Here is a 16269-nt window from a genome sequence, read left to right on the forward strand (position 1 = left end):
TAGCCCATAGGATCACTGGCTCAGGTGAGTCAACCACTCACCAGTCTTGCCAAGCACCTGCTAGTGTTGTCGAGCACCCACTAGCTAAGCCGACCATGAACAAGCATTGTCCATCCCCACACACTATGGATCGAGGTTGAAGAAGAGGAAGAACAGAGCATACACATAGTACAAGACATCAGCGTTGGCCGAAGCCCTGTATGGGAGATGGTAAATCTGAACTCTCTTTACTGAGTTGTCGTGGTAATCTATTTATACAACTCTATCCATCTAGTCCTAGTACAGCGCACATGCTGTAACAGTAACTAGATAACATACATGACTGACTCTACGCCAGCCTCTGCATGTGGCTACAGTGCTGCAGGTGAGCCATTCGGCGCCTCCACCTGCAGCAGCTATAGTATCATAGTAGGGAGCCTTTTTGGTATCGCCTTTCCCTTGCTATGTGTTCACACAAGGAAGCAGTAGATTATTCTAACAATTATCCCCCTAATCCTACTGCTATCCCTTCTACCCCCTCCACGCTGATCGTCTCCTTTAGCTCTGTGAGTCGAAGACGTCCGAGCGGCTTAGTGAGGATGTACGTGAGTTGTCGACTAGTTTTGATGAACTCGATGATGATCTGCCCTCCATCGACAGTCCCTGAGGAAGTGGAACTTCACGTCGATGTGTTTGCTCTGGTCGTGCAGAACCGGATTCTTTGCGAGGGCGATGGCGGGCTGGTTGTCCACCATCAGTGCTGGTGGGTGAGCTTCCACGCCGGTCAGCTTGCCCAGCAGCCGGCGTAGCCACACAACTTGGCATGCCACTGTGGCCGCTGCTACGTACTCTGCCTCACACGTAGATAGCGCCACCACCTTCTGTTTCAGCGACAACCATGAAATTGGGGCCGACCCAAGGAAGACGGGCACGCTAGAGGTGCTCTGTCGTCTGTCGATGTCCCCCGCCATGTCTGCATCGCTGAATATAGTGAGCTGCAGCCTACTCCCATCGGTCTTGGGAAAGATTATCCTTTGATCCACTGTTCCCTTGACGTAGCGTAGTAGCCGCTTCACCGCAGCCTAGTGATCCTCTCTAGGATCCTCCATGAAGTGATTGACGTAGCCCACAGCGAACATAATGTACGGCCTCATGTGGACTAGGTAGCGTAGACCGCTGATGATGCTCCGGTAGAGTGTTGCATCCACCTTCGCCGCGGTGCTGACCTTCATCAGCTTTAGCCGCTCCTCCATCAGAGTCACGTATGGCTTGCACTCAGCTATGCCGCTCTACTCCAACAGATTGGAGGCATACGCGCTCTGACCGAGCATGAGTTCCTCCTTCCCCTGTCTCACCTTGATGCCGAGGTAGTAGGAGAGTGCGCCAAGATCGCTCATTTGAAAATGAGCCACCATCTCACGCTTGAAGCCGTTGATGTCCTTTGTGCGTGCGCTGGTGACGATTAAGTCATCCACATACACGCCGACGACGAGCTCCTCCTTCTCCTGTCGCTGCATGTAGAGCGCGTGCTCAGTTGCGCACCGTTGAAACCCAAGCTCGCCTAGCGTGGCATCAAGCTTGGCGTTCCATGCTTGTGGGGCCTACCGCAGCCTATAGAGCGCTTTTCATAGTTAGAGCACCTTGTGCTCCTCTACCTTGATGACGAAACCTGGAGGTTGCCTAACGAAGACCGTCTCCGCTAGCTCGCCATTGAGGAAGGCCGATTTAACATCCAAGTGATGGATGTGCCAGTCCTTTGCTGCTGCCAAGGCTAGTAGCAAATGGACTGACTTCATGTGCGCTACTGGTGCAAAAATCTCCTCGAAGTCTATGCCCTCACGCTGAACAAAGCCTCGGGCGATGAGGTGCGCCTTGTGTTTGACAATGGTGCCGAGCTCGTCCTGCTTTACCTTGTACACCCACTTCAGGCTGATCGGACAGCATCCTAGAGGTGGATCGTCGAGCTACCATGTTTCGTTTTCCTCGATCGCCTTCATCTCCTCCAGCATCGCCCATCGCCAGTTTCTGTCCCGCTCGGCCAGCGCAAACATGGGTGGTTCCTCTGCACTAACGAGTAGTAGCTCTGTGTCATTGAGCAGCCGACCAGCCCTGGTTGCGAGCTGATGATGTCGTCCAGCCTGCGGAACCGCACCTCCTCACCTTCGTGGAAGGCATCCACGAACTCAGTGATGTCACTTGGAGGTGAGGTGAACTCAATTAGTTTTGATGGAGTTCCCTATTCCGCCGGAGTGCTCGGCATAGCACCTTGAGTGCTCGGCACCCTGGTTGCAGTGCTCGGTACTTCTTCTGGATAGCTCGTCATTACTCATGCAGTGCTTGGCACCACTATAGGAGTGCTCAACCTCAGTCTTGGAGTGGTCGGCACCACTGCAAGACCTCTTGGCTCTGCCATAGGAGTGCTCGGCACCCATCCTGGAGTGGTCGCCACCACTGTAGAACCTCTCGGCGCCACTCCTGGCGTGCTCGGCATCCCTCCCGAAGTGCTTGGCACTGCCCTAGGAGTGCTTGGCTCTGCCCTTGGAGTGCTCGGCACCCCTTTCTGGAGTACTCAGCACCTCTTCCCCAACATCTCCACCACCACGGATGACCAGGTGCTCGACGATGAAGGTACTGGTGAAGCTGCCAGCTTCCCCCATGCTCGGACTGCTCCAGTCCCAAGCTGCCTTCTCGTCGAACATTACGTCGCGCGAGACAAGCACCTTGTCTCCGCATGGGTCATAGAGACGGTACACCTTGGCACCCTCCATGTAGCCCAGGAACACCATCAGTGTGCTCCTGTCCTCCAGCTTGGTGAGGTTTGGCTTTGTCTTCCTAAAGTGGCCAATGCAGCTGAATGTCCGGAGGAAGGACACGCTCGCCTTGCGCCCATACCAAGTTTCGAATGGCGTCTTGCCCGTCAAGGCTTTGGTCAGAGCGTGATTGAGATGAACATCGTCGTGGTCACCGCCTCCCCCCAGAACCTTGCTGACATGCCTTTGGCCTTCATCATCGATCGAGCCATGCCGACCACCGTCTGGTTCCACCTCTCCACCATGCCATTCTGTTGTGGCGAGTACAGCGTGGTGTGGTGTCGCACCACACCCTGATCCGCACAGTACGCAGCGAACTCCACCGAAGTGAATTCGCCGCCGCAATCAGTCCTCAGCATGCAGACCTTCTTGCCACTCTTGGCCTTAGCGCGTATCTTGAACTTCTTGATCGCCGCCGCTGCTTCGTCATTGCTTGTCAGGAGTTGCAGCCACATGTAGCGACTGCAATCATCCACGAGCAGGAGAAAGTACCGCCGACCACCATTTGTAGCTAGCGTGATCGGCTCGCAGAGGTCGCCATGGACGAGCTCAAGAGCATCCTTTGCGCGATACTTGGCCGCCTTTGGGAACGGTAGCCTCCTCTGCTTTCTGGCCAGGCAACTATCACACAGCTCGCCTCTATGCTTAAAGTGGGGTAGCCCTCAGACCATCTTCTCCAGCCGACCAAGCACGTCGAAGCTGAGATGTCTAAACTGGGCATGCCACATCCATGGTTCCTCGGTGTGCCTTGCCGCCAGGCACACCTACTGCTCTATCTTTAGGTCGAGCAGGTACAACAGGTTCAAGGACCTCTTCACCTTGGCAAGAAGTCACTGCTCCCGGTCCCTAATCCTAAGGACTCCATCCTTGATCAGTACCTCGCTACTATGCTCATCCAGCTAACCAATGCTAATGATGCTGGAACACAGCTGTGGGATGTAATATACATCCGTTAGCATGCGGTGCTCCCTATTCTGGCACCTGAAGATGATGGTGCCACGCCCTTGGATTCCCACCCTTGAGCCATCACCAAACTTCATTGTACCAGTAACATCGTCATCGAGCTCAGAGAAGGATGCCTTGGACCCCGTCATGTGGTTGCTGGCACCAGAGTCCAGATACCACCGCTGCTCTTGGTTGGCGCCCACACATCCTAGGTCAACTTGGGCGTGTGGTTCGTCGAGGTTGACAATCTTCAGGGCCTTCCCACGTCCTTCTACCGTCGTCGCCTCTTCCTTCTCCTAGGCCTCGACATCGTGCAGTGCATAGAACATCGCCATCAGGATAGTGGCCTCATCCTCATCATCAGCTTGCGCCAGATGAGCCTCAGCCTTCTTCTCCTGCTTGCGATTTGGGCACTCCCGTACCCAATGGCCCATCTTCCCGCAGCATCGACAGGCATTGGGGTCGACCTGCTTCTTCTTCTCTAAAAAAGCATTGCCACGGCGCTTGCCATCGCCACCGCGGCTGGAGGAGGCTGCCGTCTCAGAGTTCCTCCGAGTAGCCCACTCCTCTTCCATTAGCAGCAGTTTATCGCTGTCCTTCGTTGCTGTCGCCTGCTCCAGGCGCTTGTCCATCGCCCGCAGACGGCCTATCACATCCTCAATGGTGAGGGTGGACAAGTCCAGCATCATCTCTATGGAGAGAGTGATCTAGATGTACTTTATCGGCACGGAATGGAGGTACTTGGAGACCGCCTCCTCTTCGTCGATGGTGACGCCATGGCTCTTCAGCTTGCTGATGAGCATCTGCAGGCAGAGGGAGAAGTCCTCCACCGTTTCACCATCCTTAAACTTGAGGTTAGCGTACTCCTGCTTCAGAAACTGGGTCGTCGCCTTCTTTGCGTGGTCGGAACCGACATGTATCGCCGCAATAGCCTCCCATGCCTCCTTAGCCGAACTCTTTGTCCCAACGGCTTCCTATACTCCGCCGGTACAGCAGCGAGGATAGCCTCCAACGCTGACATGTCATCCTCCTCATTGTCGGTGCCCTTGTCAACAGCATTCCAGAGCCGTCGGGCTCTGAGCTTGACCTTCATGGTCACCGACCACTCTCTATAGTTGGTGCGAGTCAGCGTCGGCCAACTGGTGCCGCTGACCTCCCGCACCGTGCGAACAACGACCTTTGGTCGTGGCTGGGCAGCCACAACAGTGCCACTGCTGTCGCCCATCTCCAAACCGCCCGTCATCACTAGCGGTTAGTCTGGCGACGGTGCTTGTGCGGCTCTGATACCACTTGTTAGCCCACAGGATCATCGGCTCAGGTGAGTCGACCACTCACCAGTCTTACCGAGCACCCACTAGTGTTGCCGAGCACCCACTAGCTAAGACGACCACGAATAAGCGTTGTCCGTCCCCATACACTATGGATCGAGGTTGAAGAAGAGGGAGAACAGAACATACATACAGTACAAGACACCAGCGTTGGTCGAAACTCTGTATGAGAGATGACAAACCTGAACTCTCTTTACTAACTTGCCATGGTTGTCTATTTATACAACTCTATCCATCTAGTCCTAGTACAGCGCACATGCTATAACAGTAACTAGATAACATATAGGGCTGACTCTACGTCAGCCTCTGCATGTGGCTACAGTACTGTAGGTGAGCCGTTCGACGCCTGCATCTGCAGCGACTATAGTATCACAGCAGGGAGCCTTTTCAACACCGCATTTCTCTAGTTATGTGTTCACACGAGTAAACAGTAAGCTTCGTTGCTATCCCAATGGATACGACAAGGAGGCCGCCGGCTATATCTCCCTCTTCCTCATGCGCGAGGAGGAGGAGGAGAGCGTCAGCGCCTCAGCGGCGGTGTCCACGCCAAGTACCAGTTGGCCTTGGTATACCCCCGCTCCAGGTTGCTGCCGTGGCCACCGTACGACAGCGACAGCCGCGTCCACACCTTTCGCCACAGGTGGGGCTTCTCGTAGTTCATCAGCGTGAAGTGGCTGGAGCTTTTGGGGTCCCTTAAGGACGACTGCATCGCCGTCAGGTGCGACATCACCGTCGTCGAGAAGTCGGCCGTGAAGGATGAGTTCGTGAAGGCGGCGGACATGGCGAGGCTTGGGATGCTCTGCAAGTGCAAGGACGACCTCTGCAAGCGCCACCACCGTAGGCCGGCCGAGACCGGCAAGAAGCTTAGGAAGGCGTTCGTTAGCTTTTTCAGGTCCATCCGATGATAAACAATTTGTATTCCAAACCCAAATAAATAAAAGTAGTTATTATGCCTGTGAATACCATTCAATTCTTCTCGTCGTTTCATCTATATATTGTGTTTGCATTCTGTAACTGGTATAGCTCAAGAGTTCAGCGCATGGATGCTGCGTTCATAGGGGTGACTCAGCGCTCATGTATGTGAGCGTCTGCATTTGTAACTGTGTCTCGCAAAAAAATAGTTCTATTGTTTGATCGTATTCCAAAGTGTTCTTGTCGTTTCATCTATATATTGTGTTTGCATTGTGTAACTGGTATAGCTCAAGAGTTCAGTGCATCGATGCGTGTGTTCATAAGGGTGAGTATGCGCTCATGTATGTGAGCGTCTGCGTTTGTAACTGCCTCGCAAAAAAAATAGTTCTATTGTTTCATCATATTCCAAAGTGAGAACTTCACATTGTGTTTCATGTCACTGCTAGAGAGTTATGCACCTTGACAATAGTACTAATTGTGAGTATAAATATGGTTTTTCAATTATAGGCCAACTATTGTGTTGTATAAGCTTCAGCACTTTTTCTTTGAAGAAATGGAAAATTGTGATTGAGATACGTGTACCTTTTACAAGAAACACAAAATTTTGTGTTGTTGTGTAAGCAACAATTTTTTTCTTAAAAAAAAAAGAAGATCATGAGAGCATACATGTTTTACAACAAGCATCAAAGTGTGTAATCACAATTGTTGTCTGGTTGATCACTATTAGGGAATTGATGTGTATATGGGCCAAAATCTAGGCTATCCATGGTGGATGGGCCAAAGTGGCCCACGTAAGCAAAACATTTGCGAATGCCCTGGTGGGACGTATTTAATTTGGTGTTTGTTGCAGCAACAGTATACATGAAGTTTTTTTTTTTACTTTTGTGGTCAATTTTTCACTTTGACCATTATTAGATAATTATTCATAATATAATATTTATGTTATTAGTAGGTAGATAGATTCATCATGATTAAGTGTTTCTATATTATGCGGTTACTTTATTATAAATATAATTTTCATACAAATTATTAGCCAAAACCATGCATAAGACCATTTCATGCCCAGTGACCAAAAGGATTACAAAGTCCCACACCTTCCACCTCGAGTACTAATCATAGAAGTCTGAAGTTTGATTTTGATATTTCATGATTGGTAGTTATGGCATGAAGAGAAACTTTAATGTATCTGATAGACATCATTTATTAATTTATGACATGTGTGTTTGATGGCCTCACTTCATTGCATTATTGTCTCTGGTTTTCTACATGATTGCTTCAACACATGTACAAACTTGTAGTAGAAAGTTTGCGATAGCTGAGTTTTGATCCTAGATCCGCCGCATCAAATAATTATGGTTAACTTCAAGTTAAAGCACATAACAAGGGGTTTATGTCCTTTTCACGTGCGCGTGCTATATGTTAGTGCATGAATTGACAAAGATGTGGCATCCTTAGTTGTGTACATAGTTACTGATAGCATACAAATGTTTTAAATTGCAAGTGAGAAGGGACTACACGTGTGGCAAAAAAATCCTCACCCCGCACGCATGGTCGCTCTCCAAGGCAACTCAAGTGGCCCCATGTTAGGTCAACCCCTCTCCCCCTCCAAACCTTTCCTTGCATCTCATTGTCGCTAGCTTGAGCTAGCTACCAGAAGCTCGTGCACCAGCAAAGGAGGGATAGGGCATCGATAGGGATTGAGCTAGCTATGGGGATCATGCATGATGAAGGGCCTTATTAGTTGTTGTCAATCCGAGCTCTGATAATGCTCATGGTGAGGGCTACCTAGGGTGGTAAGGGGCTAGGTCTGGCCCTTCCATAGCCATGGCCCATGGGCATCATCCTTGGCGGTGATGCATGACATGGCATCGATTGAGGAGAGGTATTATATTGCATGGGTGTGAATCCATGGTGTTGGCACGGGCAGGGGCGCATGAGGGTACGATGTTGGTGGAGTTGTGCTAGGAGGATGTGTTTTATGGAGACGAACATCAGAGAGTTGGACTTTGCTATTGCTACTATTGACTTCTGGGAAGTGTTTTGCCAGACCCCTAATGCCTAGTATCCTCCCTTGTGTATCTCTCTCCATATGGCCCAAGTGGGAGACCTTGGATACTGGAGGAGGGTTAGCTCTCCATTAGGTGTGGTGGTCATTGCACCATTGGCGTGGCAAGGGTTCGGACGTTCGGCTACTCTTTTAGGGGTAGATCGATAAAGGTTAGGACGAGAGCCTAAATGCCATGCATTGTGGGTGTTGTTCCTCCAGGATGAGAGCCTAAATGTCAAGCCTTTGTGGTTGTTGTTTTCTCCTTGGAGGCATCTTTGATGTGGGCTCTTGTCCAATTGTCTTCGTCTTAGAACATAAGAGACTGGCTATATGCACTTGGACAGGTACTTATGAGATGCATATCCATGTGTATAACTAAAATCCCTCATTTTTCACGATAGAGGTAGTACCTTGTTTTCTCTGGATGAAAACCCAACCCTATTCTTGGGTTGGTGACTGAGAACCATTGGCGTGACAGCTTTGAAGGTGTCATCATGGAGTTTTTTTTTTTTTTTTTTTTGCAAAGATATCATGTATTCCTAGAAATACCCATAAATCATGCTCTTTTTTTCTAAAACACTAGAAGGACACTTGTTTTGGTTCTCTCTTAATGATGCCATCTTATTATTCGGGAAAAAAAAAACCTATTGGGTGTAATTGTGTCCTTGCTTGAGACGGGTGATTGGATTTACCCATGAACATGAAGTGGATTAGACACTTGCCACTAAACCTCTTACATAACACAGAATTATCAAGATCAAAATCCAGAGACTGTTCGAAATGCTCACGTTTTTCACACGCCCAAAGCCCAAAAAAGCCAAAGAGATGTTTTCAGTCAATTAAAAAAAAGAAAAAAAATAAAGAGAGGATGGATAGGACTTTGGACTTTGGAGGTACGCTCCACCTCAGTCACACACTCCCACTCCAATGGCTGCCGCCGCTCTCCCGCACTCCCACCCCCGCCTCCGCCTTCCGCTCCACACTCCCAGTCCCGCCTCCCGCCGCCGCCACCGCTCCCTTCTTCGCATCCCCTCTTTCGTCGCCGTCTCCCGCCTCCAGAACCCCACCACCGCGACCCACCCGGTCCTGCCGCCCCCGGCTCCGCCCCCCTCCGCCGCGCTCCTCGCCGCCGAGAGCGCCTCCCTCGCGCCGCGCCGCGAGCCCCGCTTCCCGGGCTCGCTCTCCTCCCCAACAAGCCCCGCTGGCTCCGCCTCCGCATCCGCCGGCCTATCCGAGGCGGAGGACGCCGTCCTGCGCCGCGCCCTCCAGGTGCGCCGCGCCGTCGCCGCCGAGGCCCTCGTGGCCACGCTCGGCGGCGGGAAGATCGGCGGCCTGACTTACATCAAGAACCTCACGGCGCGGATGGGCCCGTTCGTGGACCGCGTCGTCGTCGAGGCCGCCGCAATGCGGCGGGACCACCCCGACCTCGCGCACATGTCCTTCAACGCCCGGGCAAAGGCGTACATCCAGGAGTCCGGCCTTGTCGAGCTTGTCAAGTAAAGAACGCCACTTTGCTTGTTTCATCTATTTCTTCGAATTATTTATATTCAGTAGGCACAAGAATTGCGATTATTTAAACTACCGGAAGCATTGCAATTTGCAAATCATAAACATGCAGTTTTTCTAGTTTAGGCATGTACTGTGGTTCCCTAAGACCCCAATTAGCACTGAGATTGTTACATTGCATACTTCAGGTGGTTCAAGCACAATTCAATGACATATCCCCAAATCGCGAAAGTCGTTTGCGCATGTTCTGGCGATTTGGGGAAAGTTAGGAGGATGATAAAGTGGCTTAGGTCCATTTATGTAAAAGGAGATTTTTTGGGGCGTGTCCTTGCAAACGGTGGAAGCTTCTTGAACCAGAGCTTTGAAGAACTGGAAGAGATTATTGGCTATTTGGAAAGCCTTGGTGTCAGGAGAGACTGGATTGGGTATGTGGTCAGCAGATGTCCACAGCTGCTGAGCTTGTCAATGGATGAGTTGGAGACACGAGTCAGGTTTTATAGGGATTTGGGAATGGACGAGAAGGACTTTGGCACAATGGTATATGATTATCCAAGAGTTCTTGGATTTTTAAGCCTGGAAGAGATGAACAGTAAGGTGTTTGCTTGCATTTAGTTCAGTTCTGTCATATTTTTGCTGCACGTTGCATATTTGTAGATGCACCTTTTATTTTCTGCATTTTATTTACTGCCGCTTGCTATGGGCAAGCAAGAATCTATTTCATATTCAGAATGGTTTAAGATTCAGTCGTATCTGTTCAATAAAAAATAGAGGGTTCAACAAAAATGATGTCACCATCTAGTTCCTCCCTTTTAATATAGTGTTGATATGCTGATTGGCGTGGATCTCAAGTTTAGGGTGCCATATCGTTTTACCCATCTAATGGAACTGATGAGGAACTTGTCAGAATTACGTTCCTTGTTCTTCTTGAAGAATTCTAATAAAGTTACTGATATACTTCTTGTATTGTTTTCAGTTCTTAAGTCTGGACATCTATTTTTCTAGTTGCTAATGAAATAGCATTCTTGGTGACAGGTTCAATATCTGAAAGAGTTTGGTTTAAGTGCTCAAGAACTTGGGAAGTTACTGGCTTTCAAGCCACAGCTCATGGCCTGTAGCATTGAAGAAAGGTGGAAGCCTCTTGTGAAATACCTGTATCACCTTAACATTTCAAGGGATGGCATGAAAAGAATGTTGATGGTCCAACCAACAATATTCTGTCTTGATTTGGAGACAGTGATTGTACCAAAGGTAATCTCTTAATTGCTTTGACACTCTTCACACACTTCAATTTGTGTTATTCACAGAACGATGTTATGATTTTGTTAAGCTGCTCTTTAAAATATCATGATTTGTTAAACTTGTTAAATTCTCCAATAGGACCAAGTATTTCCTTATTTCTGTTCTACTGGGATTTTGCTCTGATGTACTGAAGTCTGCTGTACAAACATATACATTTTAGGTACAATTTCTAATGGATATTGGTGTGAGGAGTGATGCAATCGGCAATGTGCTTGTGAAGTTCCCTCCTGTATTAACGTATAGCCTGTACAAGAAAATACGCCCAGTGGTTTGTTCTCATATCTCATTATTATTCTTTCAGTTTCAGTAAATATTGTCACATTTTGTTTGGAGTTTATTGCATCAGTTTTTTATACTACCAGTTTTGATAGGAAGTTAGTGTACATAATGTAGGGACTTCTGTAATTTGGCTGCTGGGACAGTATAGGTAGCACCATAGTAAGTAGTCTCAGAAAGCCACATTCTATCAAAGGCACTAAACTTCATATAACTGGAGCTTTGTATAACCAAACCTTTGACCACACAGCGTGTTGGTACTTACATACTTCTTAATATTGGTTTACCATGATGAGCTAACACACAGCAGTTACTTTGTGCATCATTTTGTCAGTGAAGCTGTTAGGTATAAAATGTTTGAACCTAATATGCACCTTGCATCAATGATGCATTAACTTGAATTAAACATCAACAACCGTCCTGGTGCCTTGTTTAGAAGTGCTGGTGTTGTGGTGTATAACAAGGGACATAATTCTATCCAAGTGGACCTGATACGAACCTTGGAGCAATGATGTGCACTACTTGAAATTGAACAACCAAAGTTAGCAACAGTGAAGTAGAATTAGATAACTGTCCTAGTGTTTTGTTTGAATATGTTAGTGTTGTGGCCGACAAGTGATGAAATTCACCGTAGCTCAGTGTTTATTTTCAATTTTTAAAAACTTCTACTTATTCCTTATGCTACTCCATGTCTCACACGTGTAAATCATAGGTTATATTCCTGCTGACAAAAGGTGGAGTAAAACAGGATGACATTGGAAAGGTTATTGCGTTGGATCCACAGCTCTTGGGCTGTAGTATCGCACATAAGCTAGAAGTTAGTGTCAAGTACTTCCGGTCACTGGGCATCTACCACTTTGTGCTCGGCCAGATGATTGCTGACTTCCCAACGCTTCTCAGATACAATGTGGATATCCTGAGACCAAAATACCAGTACTTGAGGCGTGTAATGGTGCGGCCACTGAAAGATCTCATCGAGTTTCCACGGTGAGTTTGGAGCTCATGTTTACTTCTAAAATGAACAGACTGGTAGCCTAGTTGTTTTTTGTCATTGTTGTGACCCTCAGCCCCCTAATGCCCACCACTGGATGGTTTCCAGGTTCTTCAGTTACTCCCTGGAGGATAGGATAGAGCCTCGGCACCAAACTTTGGTGGCAAACAGGGTCAACATGAAGCTGCGGTACATGCTGAGTGGCTCTGACGAAGAGTTTGCGCAGAGGGTGCGAGAGGCTGTCGAGAGGAGAGCGAGATTTGAAGCTAGAAAGGCTTGTCCGGAGACATTTTCAGGTTCTTCAGAGACATCCAGGGAAACAGAAGCTACAGTAGCATCAGCATGCCAAGATAACATAGAGGTGGTGGATTAGATAGATGAATGAATGCTGATAGCTCTGCAAAAACAAGCATAGCATTTCTTCCCTACCGTGTACATGTTCTAAAAGGAAAGAAAAAGATTACATATATTTTACTGTCGGTAAGAATGTAAAAAATGCTAATGTTGTGACACATGACGAATTAATAACGAAGATGAAATTGTAGACGTACTATCATCAATCGAAATTAAGATCATACATGTATATGAGTGAAAACATACATAAATACAAAATGGACCAAATAAAGTATGGAAAACTTTACACAAAAATATGGAGAATCATCATAAGGGGAAACGGTGTGCACAACGGAACACAACGCCTGTGTGCAGAGCGACAACTGCAGAAGCAGAGAGGCTTGGGTGCAGGACAGTAGCTCTCTTAGGCCTTTGGAGGTGGCGCGAGGGATGACATTGTTGGCACGCCAGGGATGGAGGAGGGAATCGGCAGCAGCGTCACCTTGGGGATGGAAGCAACCGGCGGCAGCGTCAACTTAGGCACGACGACGACTGGAACGGAAGGCAGCGTGGCGGCGTTCGGCATAGCTGGCACAGCAGGCACCGTTGGCACAGTCACCGCGGGGACACAAGGAACCGACGGAATCGGCGGCAGCGTCAACTTAGGCATGACGATGGCTGGAACGGGTAGCAGCGCGGCGGCCTTGGGCATGGCTAGCACAGCAGGCACCATTGGCACGGTCACCGCGGGGACAGAAGGCACCGCAGGCATTGGCGGCACGGTGACCGCGGAAACGGCAGGCATGGCGGGGACCGCTGGCACGGTCGGCTTCGGCTGGGCAGGGATACCAGGTACGGCAGCCGGTGCCGCAGCGGGCGCCGTGGCGTCGGTGAGCAGGCGGGCCGCATGGCAAGTGCTGCTGCCTAGGACTAGCATGAGTGCCACGACGAGGGCCAGTGCATGGAGGCTCGAGGTGGAGGCCGTTGGTGGGCCGACGAGCTGGCAGGAGGCTAAGCTCAAGAGCAGTCGATAACAGTTTGCAGACGCAGTCTCGACTGTCTTGTGAATTGTGATGCAGAGACGAGAGACAGTTGTTGGACGCTCTGAAAAACCTGGGGGTACGGTTAGCTCGTCCTTCGACGATGGTCATCGATGTGCCATCACCTGACATTATATTGGTTGTTGATTGTTGATCTTCCGAACCGTCTCAAGATGCTTGTTTGGTGAGACGACCGATGTGGCGAGCCATCGATGTGGATGACGTTGGGTCCGGTCCATGCCTCCATGCATGGTTCTTCCACGGCTTGCTCACCATCTTGCCTAAACCTGGATGCCTGGATTATGTTGCATGGTTCAGCTCACCTTCTTTCCTAAAGCTTTTTTTTTTAGATTAAGGAACAAATGTATTCCGGTCTCCCACATTCATAACCGAATGGGTGCAACCAAACTGAACCAATACAAAACCATGGTCTAACGACCAAAGACTGCTAAGCAGATTAACCCCAACTCCAGACTACTGCTAATCAAACGACACTCGTAGTGTCTGAACACATCACACTGGATACCGTACCCAAAGACTGCAAAGCAGATGAACCCCAACTCCAAACTGCAGCTAACCAAACGACACTTGTAGTGTCCAAACACGGCATTATTCCTGCATGAGCATGACACAACCTGACGATTCTATGGCAGAGCCCTTTCATTTCTCGCAGAACTTTTCATTTATTATCGTCCATTAGAGGGAATGCATGGTAATCCATTCATCTACATGATATAATTAATCTGTGTGATGTTGCAGGCTTGCAGCTCCTATTGACACCATTTGAGGCTTATTTGGGCAATCACCATTTGATTGCTTCGACGTCTGGTCTATGGACTCATTTGTAATAAGCTGTATGAGGTCCATTTTGTAATATATTAAAATCAGCTAAAAGAGCTACCCGAGCCCCTCTCTCATTTGGAGGGCTTTTCTTCCCTTTTGAGGGATGAGAGAGGGAGAGAGGAAATTTGAGGGATGATGCTTTTTTTATCTATTAAATCCACCAATATAAGACTGAATCCTGGGGATTTGCAGGCTCCTCAATCTTGTTGACTCATACCTCCTGTACTCTTGTTTTTTAAGATAAAGGAAGCTTTATTGATCTCGAACAATGGTAAATCGATCCAAGGATATTCCTGGGCTTTGCATAGCTAGGTTGCACACAACCTTAGCTATGATTGTTGAAAGATGACAATATGACATCATGTCGCAGGAAGCTAACACACAACTTATAGTCTTCACTTTTGTGCACAACCAAAGTAACACATAGACCATGACGAAGGCCCTATAAAAGCAAATACCATCAAGAAGAATACAACACACGCATGTGTTCGTCGTTGCCATCATCCAACCAGTAAATGCCAGACCATAGGCTTCACCCTAGGGAGCAATTCATTGAACTCTAAATCATTCCTTCAACAAGGAAGTGGCAATAATGCCATCATTACTATGTACAACCAACAAAGGCTAGACTTAGTATTTCTCGCTAGTCATGGAACCGATCTCCAAACGACCACCCGCCAACATTGTTTCATCTTCTTTCTGAGCTAAACTAATTAATCTTAGTCTTGAACAACTACAATTTGCCAGTAATTCCATGACACTACCTTCTTTAGGCATGCCACCCCCACAATCACGGTGTTGCGAGCTAGCCAATAGGTGTACGCTTGAAGTCAGTAAGATCCATTTAAAGAGATGATGAGACGACCAAACAAACAATTCCGTGAGTACATGCCAAAGGCGACTTTGGCGTCCAGGCTTGTATGGAAGCCACCTAGATTTTAGGTATTGGGGATAGGAGGAATCTACCATGAATTGAACGTACTTAGTTGGTTTTGTTTCTTGTGGTGGAATCTAGCCACCTAGTTTCAAATTCTCAACCTTGCATGGATGCTCATAGTTTTCTACTTCATTTCAGGATTTAACGTCGTTGTCTTCCAGTCATAGACGACATGTCTATCAATAGAGAGACGCTTGTGGTGACTTCATCATTCTCGAGATCTAACGACTGTCAGCCTAGTATTTTGGAGCTGTATATAAAGGTAGTGCCTATGTGCATCTGTTCACAGGTGTGAGTGTGCATACGTGTTTGCGGATGTCTGCATCTATACTATATGATTAGAAAAAAAAAAAAAAAGAGGGATGAGTAGTATGCTCTGAATTATTTATTCTGCTATTTTTTTTTGGGACAAAGTGAATTTGTAATAACCAGCTGATGGCAACTGGGCATAAGAAAACAACTTTTCCTTCTCAGTCTTAAAGATTCCTTCATCCAGTGGCTGGCTGGATCCAACATATAGAAGTATAGAACCTCTAATGGTCATGACGATGGACGGAGAGGTAGCCAAAGTTAGTGGGAGCCGCGGATATACTATGCAGAAGATGAGCTAACAAAAGACAAGGATTATTTGCTATAAAACACAACAAAACAAAACAAAAGGCATGGACCTCGGCCGTCCCAAGTATTTATTTTAGAATCCCTAAATTAAAGAGCTGTATGTGGAGTACTGGTATGTATGAACCGTATGATACTCTCGCCATACCATTCATTGATGGATGGAAGCCAGCACCATATTAGTTGGAGGAAGCCTGCACCATATGTAAGCTGTACCCTCTGAAACAAATTTAAACACCCAATTCCTCAAGAGCAACACATACTACTTACACACACATCTCCATTCATCTACGGTCCCTCCATGGAGATGGAGCTGGGTTCCATGAAAGATGGAGTGGTTAACATGACGAGGGCAATGGAGGCTGTGTCCCCTTGGTTGAACCACCCAAGGAAGACGATCAACCTGGT

General features: G+C 48.1%; 2 protein-coding genes across 2 annotated transcripts; one reads left to right on the top strand and one right to left on the bottom strand.

Moving 5' to 3' along the window:
* The first annotated feature begins 8948 nt into the window (after positions 1–8948).
* LOC136545113 (transcription termination factor MTERF2, chloroplastic-like) lies at positions 8949–12627 on the top strand. Its single transcript, XM_066537149.1, has 6 exons — positions 8949–9517; positions 9716–10121; positions 10560–10775; positions 10987–11094; positions 11815–12089; positions 12202–12627. Exons 1-6 carry the CDS (start codon positions 8949–8951, stop codon positions 12464–12466), a joined length of 1839 nt encoding a protein of 612 aa, XP_066393246.1. The 3' UTR covers positions 12467–12627.
* A 223-nt stretch (positions 12628–12850) lies between these two features.
* Positions 12851–15790, bottom strand: LOC136543280 (protein app1-like). Its single transcript, XM_066535769.1, has 3 exons — positions 15676–15790; positions 13181–13437; positions 12851–13129 (listed from the first exon to the last, which is right to left on the bottom strand). Exons 1-3 carry the CDS (start codon positions 15788–15790, stop codon positions 12851–12853), a joined length of 651 nt encoding a protein of 216 aa, XP_066391866.1.
* Between the last annotated feature and the right edge of the window lie 479 nt (positions 15791–16269).

The sequence above is a fragment of the Miscanthus floridulus genome, chromosome 3 (genome assembly GCF_019320115.1).
Source record: "Miscanthus floridulus cultivar M001 chromosome 3, ASM1932011v1, whole genome shotgun sequence".
Taxonomy (NCBI): Eukaryota; Viridiplantae; Streptophyta; class Magnoliopsida; order Poales; family Poaceae; genus Miscanthus; species Miscanthus floridulus.

Bases quoted from the DNA above. Each gene is read 5' to 3' on its own strand.
- LOC136545113 (XM_066537149.1), top strand. From the start codon at position 8,949: ATGGCTGCCGCCGCTCTCCCGCACTCCCACCCCCGCCTCCGCCTTCCG. The intron at 11,095-11,814 runs GTTTGTTCTCAT...TGTAAATCATAG, and splicing joins ACAAGAAAATACGCCCAGTG to GTTATATTCCTGCTGACAAA. The intron at 12,090-12,201 runs GTGAGTTTGGAG...GATGGTTTCCAG, and splicing joins GATCTCATCGAGTTTCCACG to GTTCTTCAGTTACTCCCTGG.
- LOC136543280 (XM_066535769.1), bottom strand. From the start codon at position 15,790: ATGACCATTAGAGGTTCTATACTTCTATATGTTGGATCCAGCCAGCCA. The intron at 13,438-15,675 runs GTTATTACAAAT...TCTTGAGCTTAG, and splicing joins TGCCCAGTTGCCATCAGCTG to CCTCCTGCCAGCTCGTCGGC. The intron at 13,130-13,180 runs GTCCCCGCGGTG...GCCATGCCCAAG, and splicing joins CAATGCCTGCGGTGCCTTCT to GCCGCCGCGCTGCTACCCGT.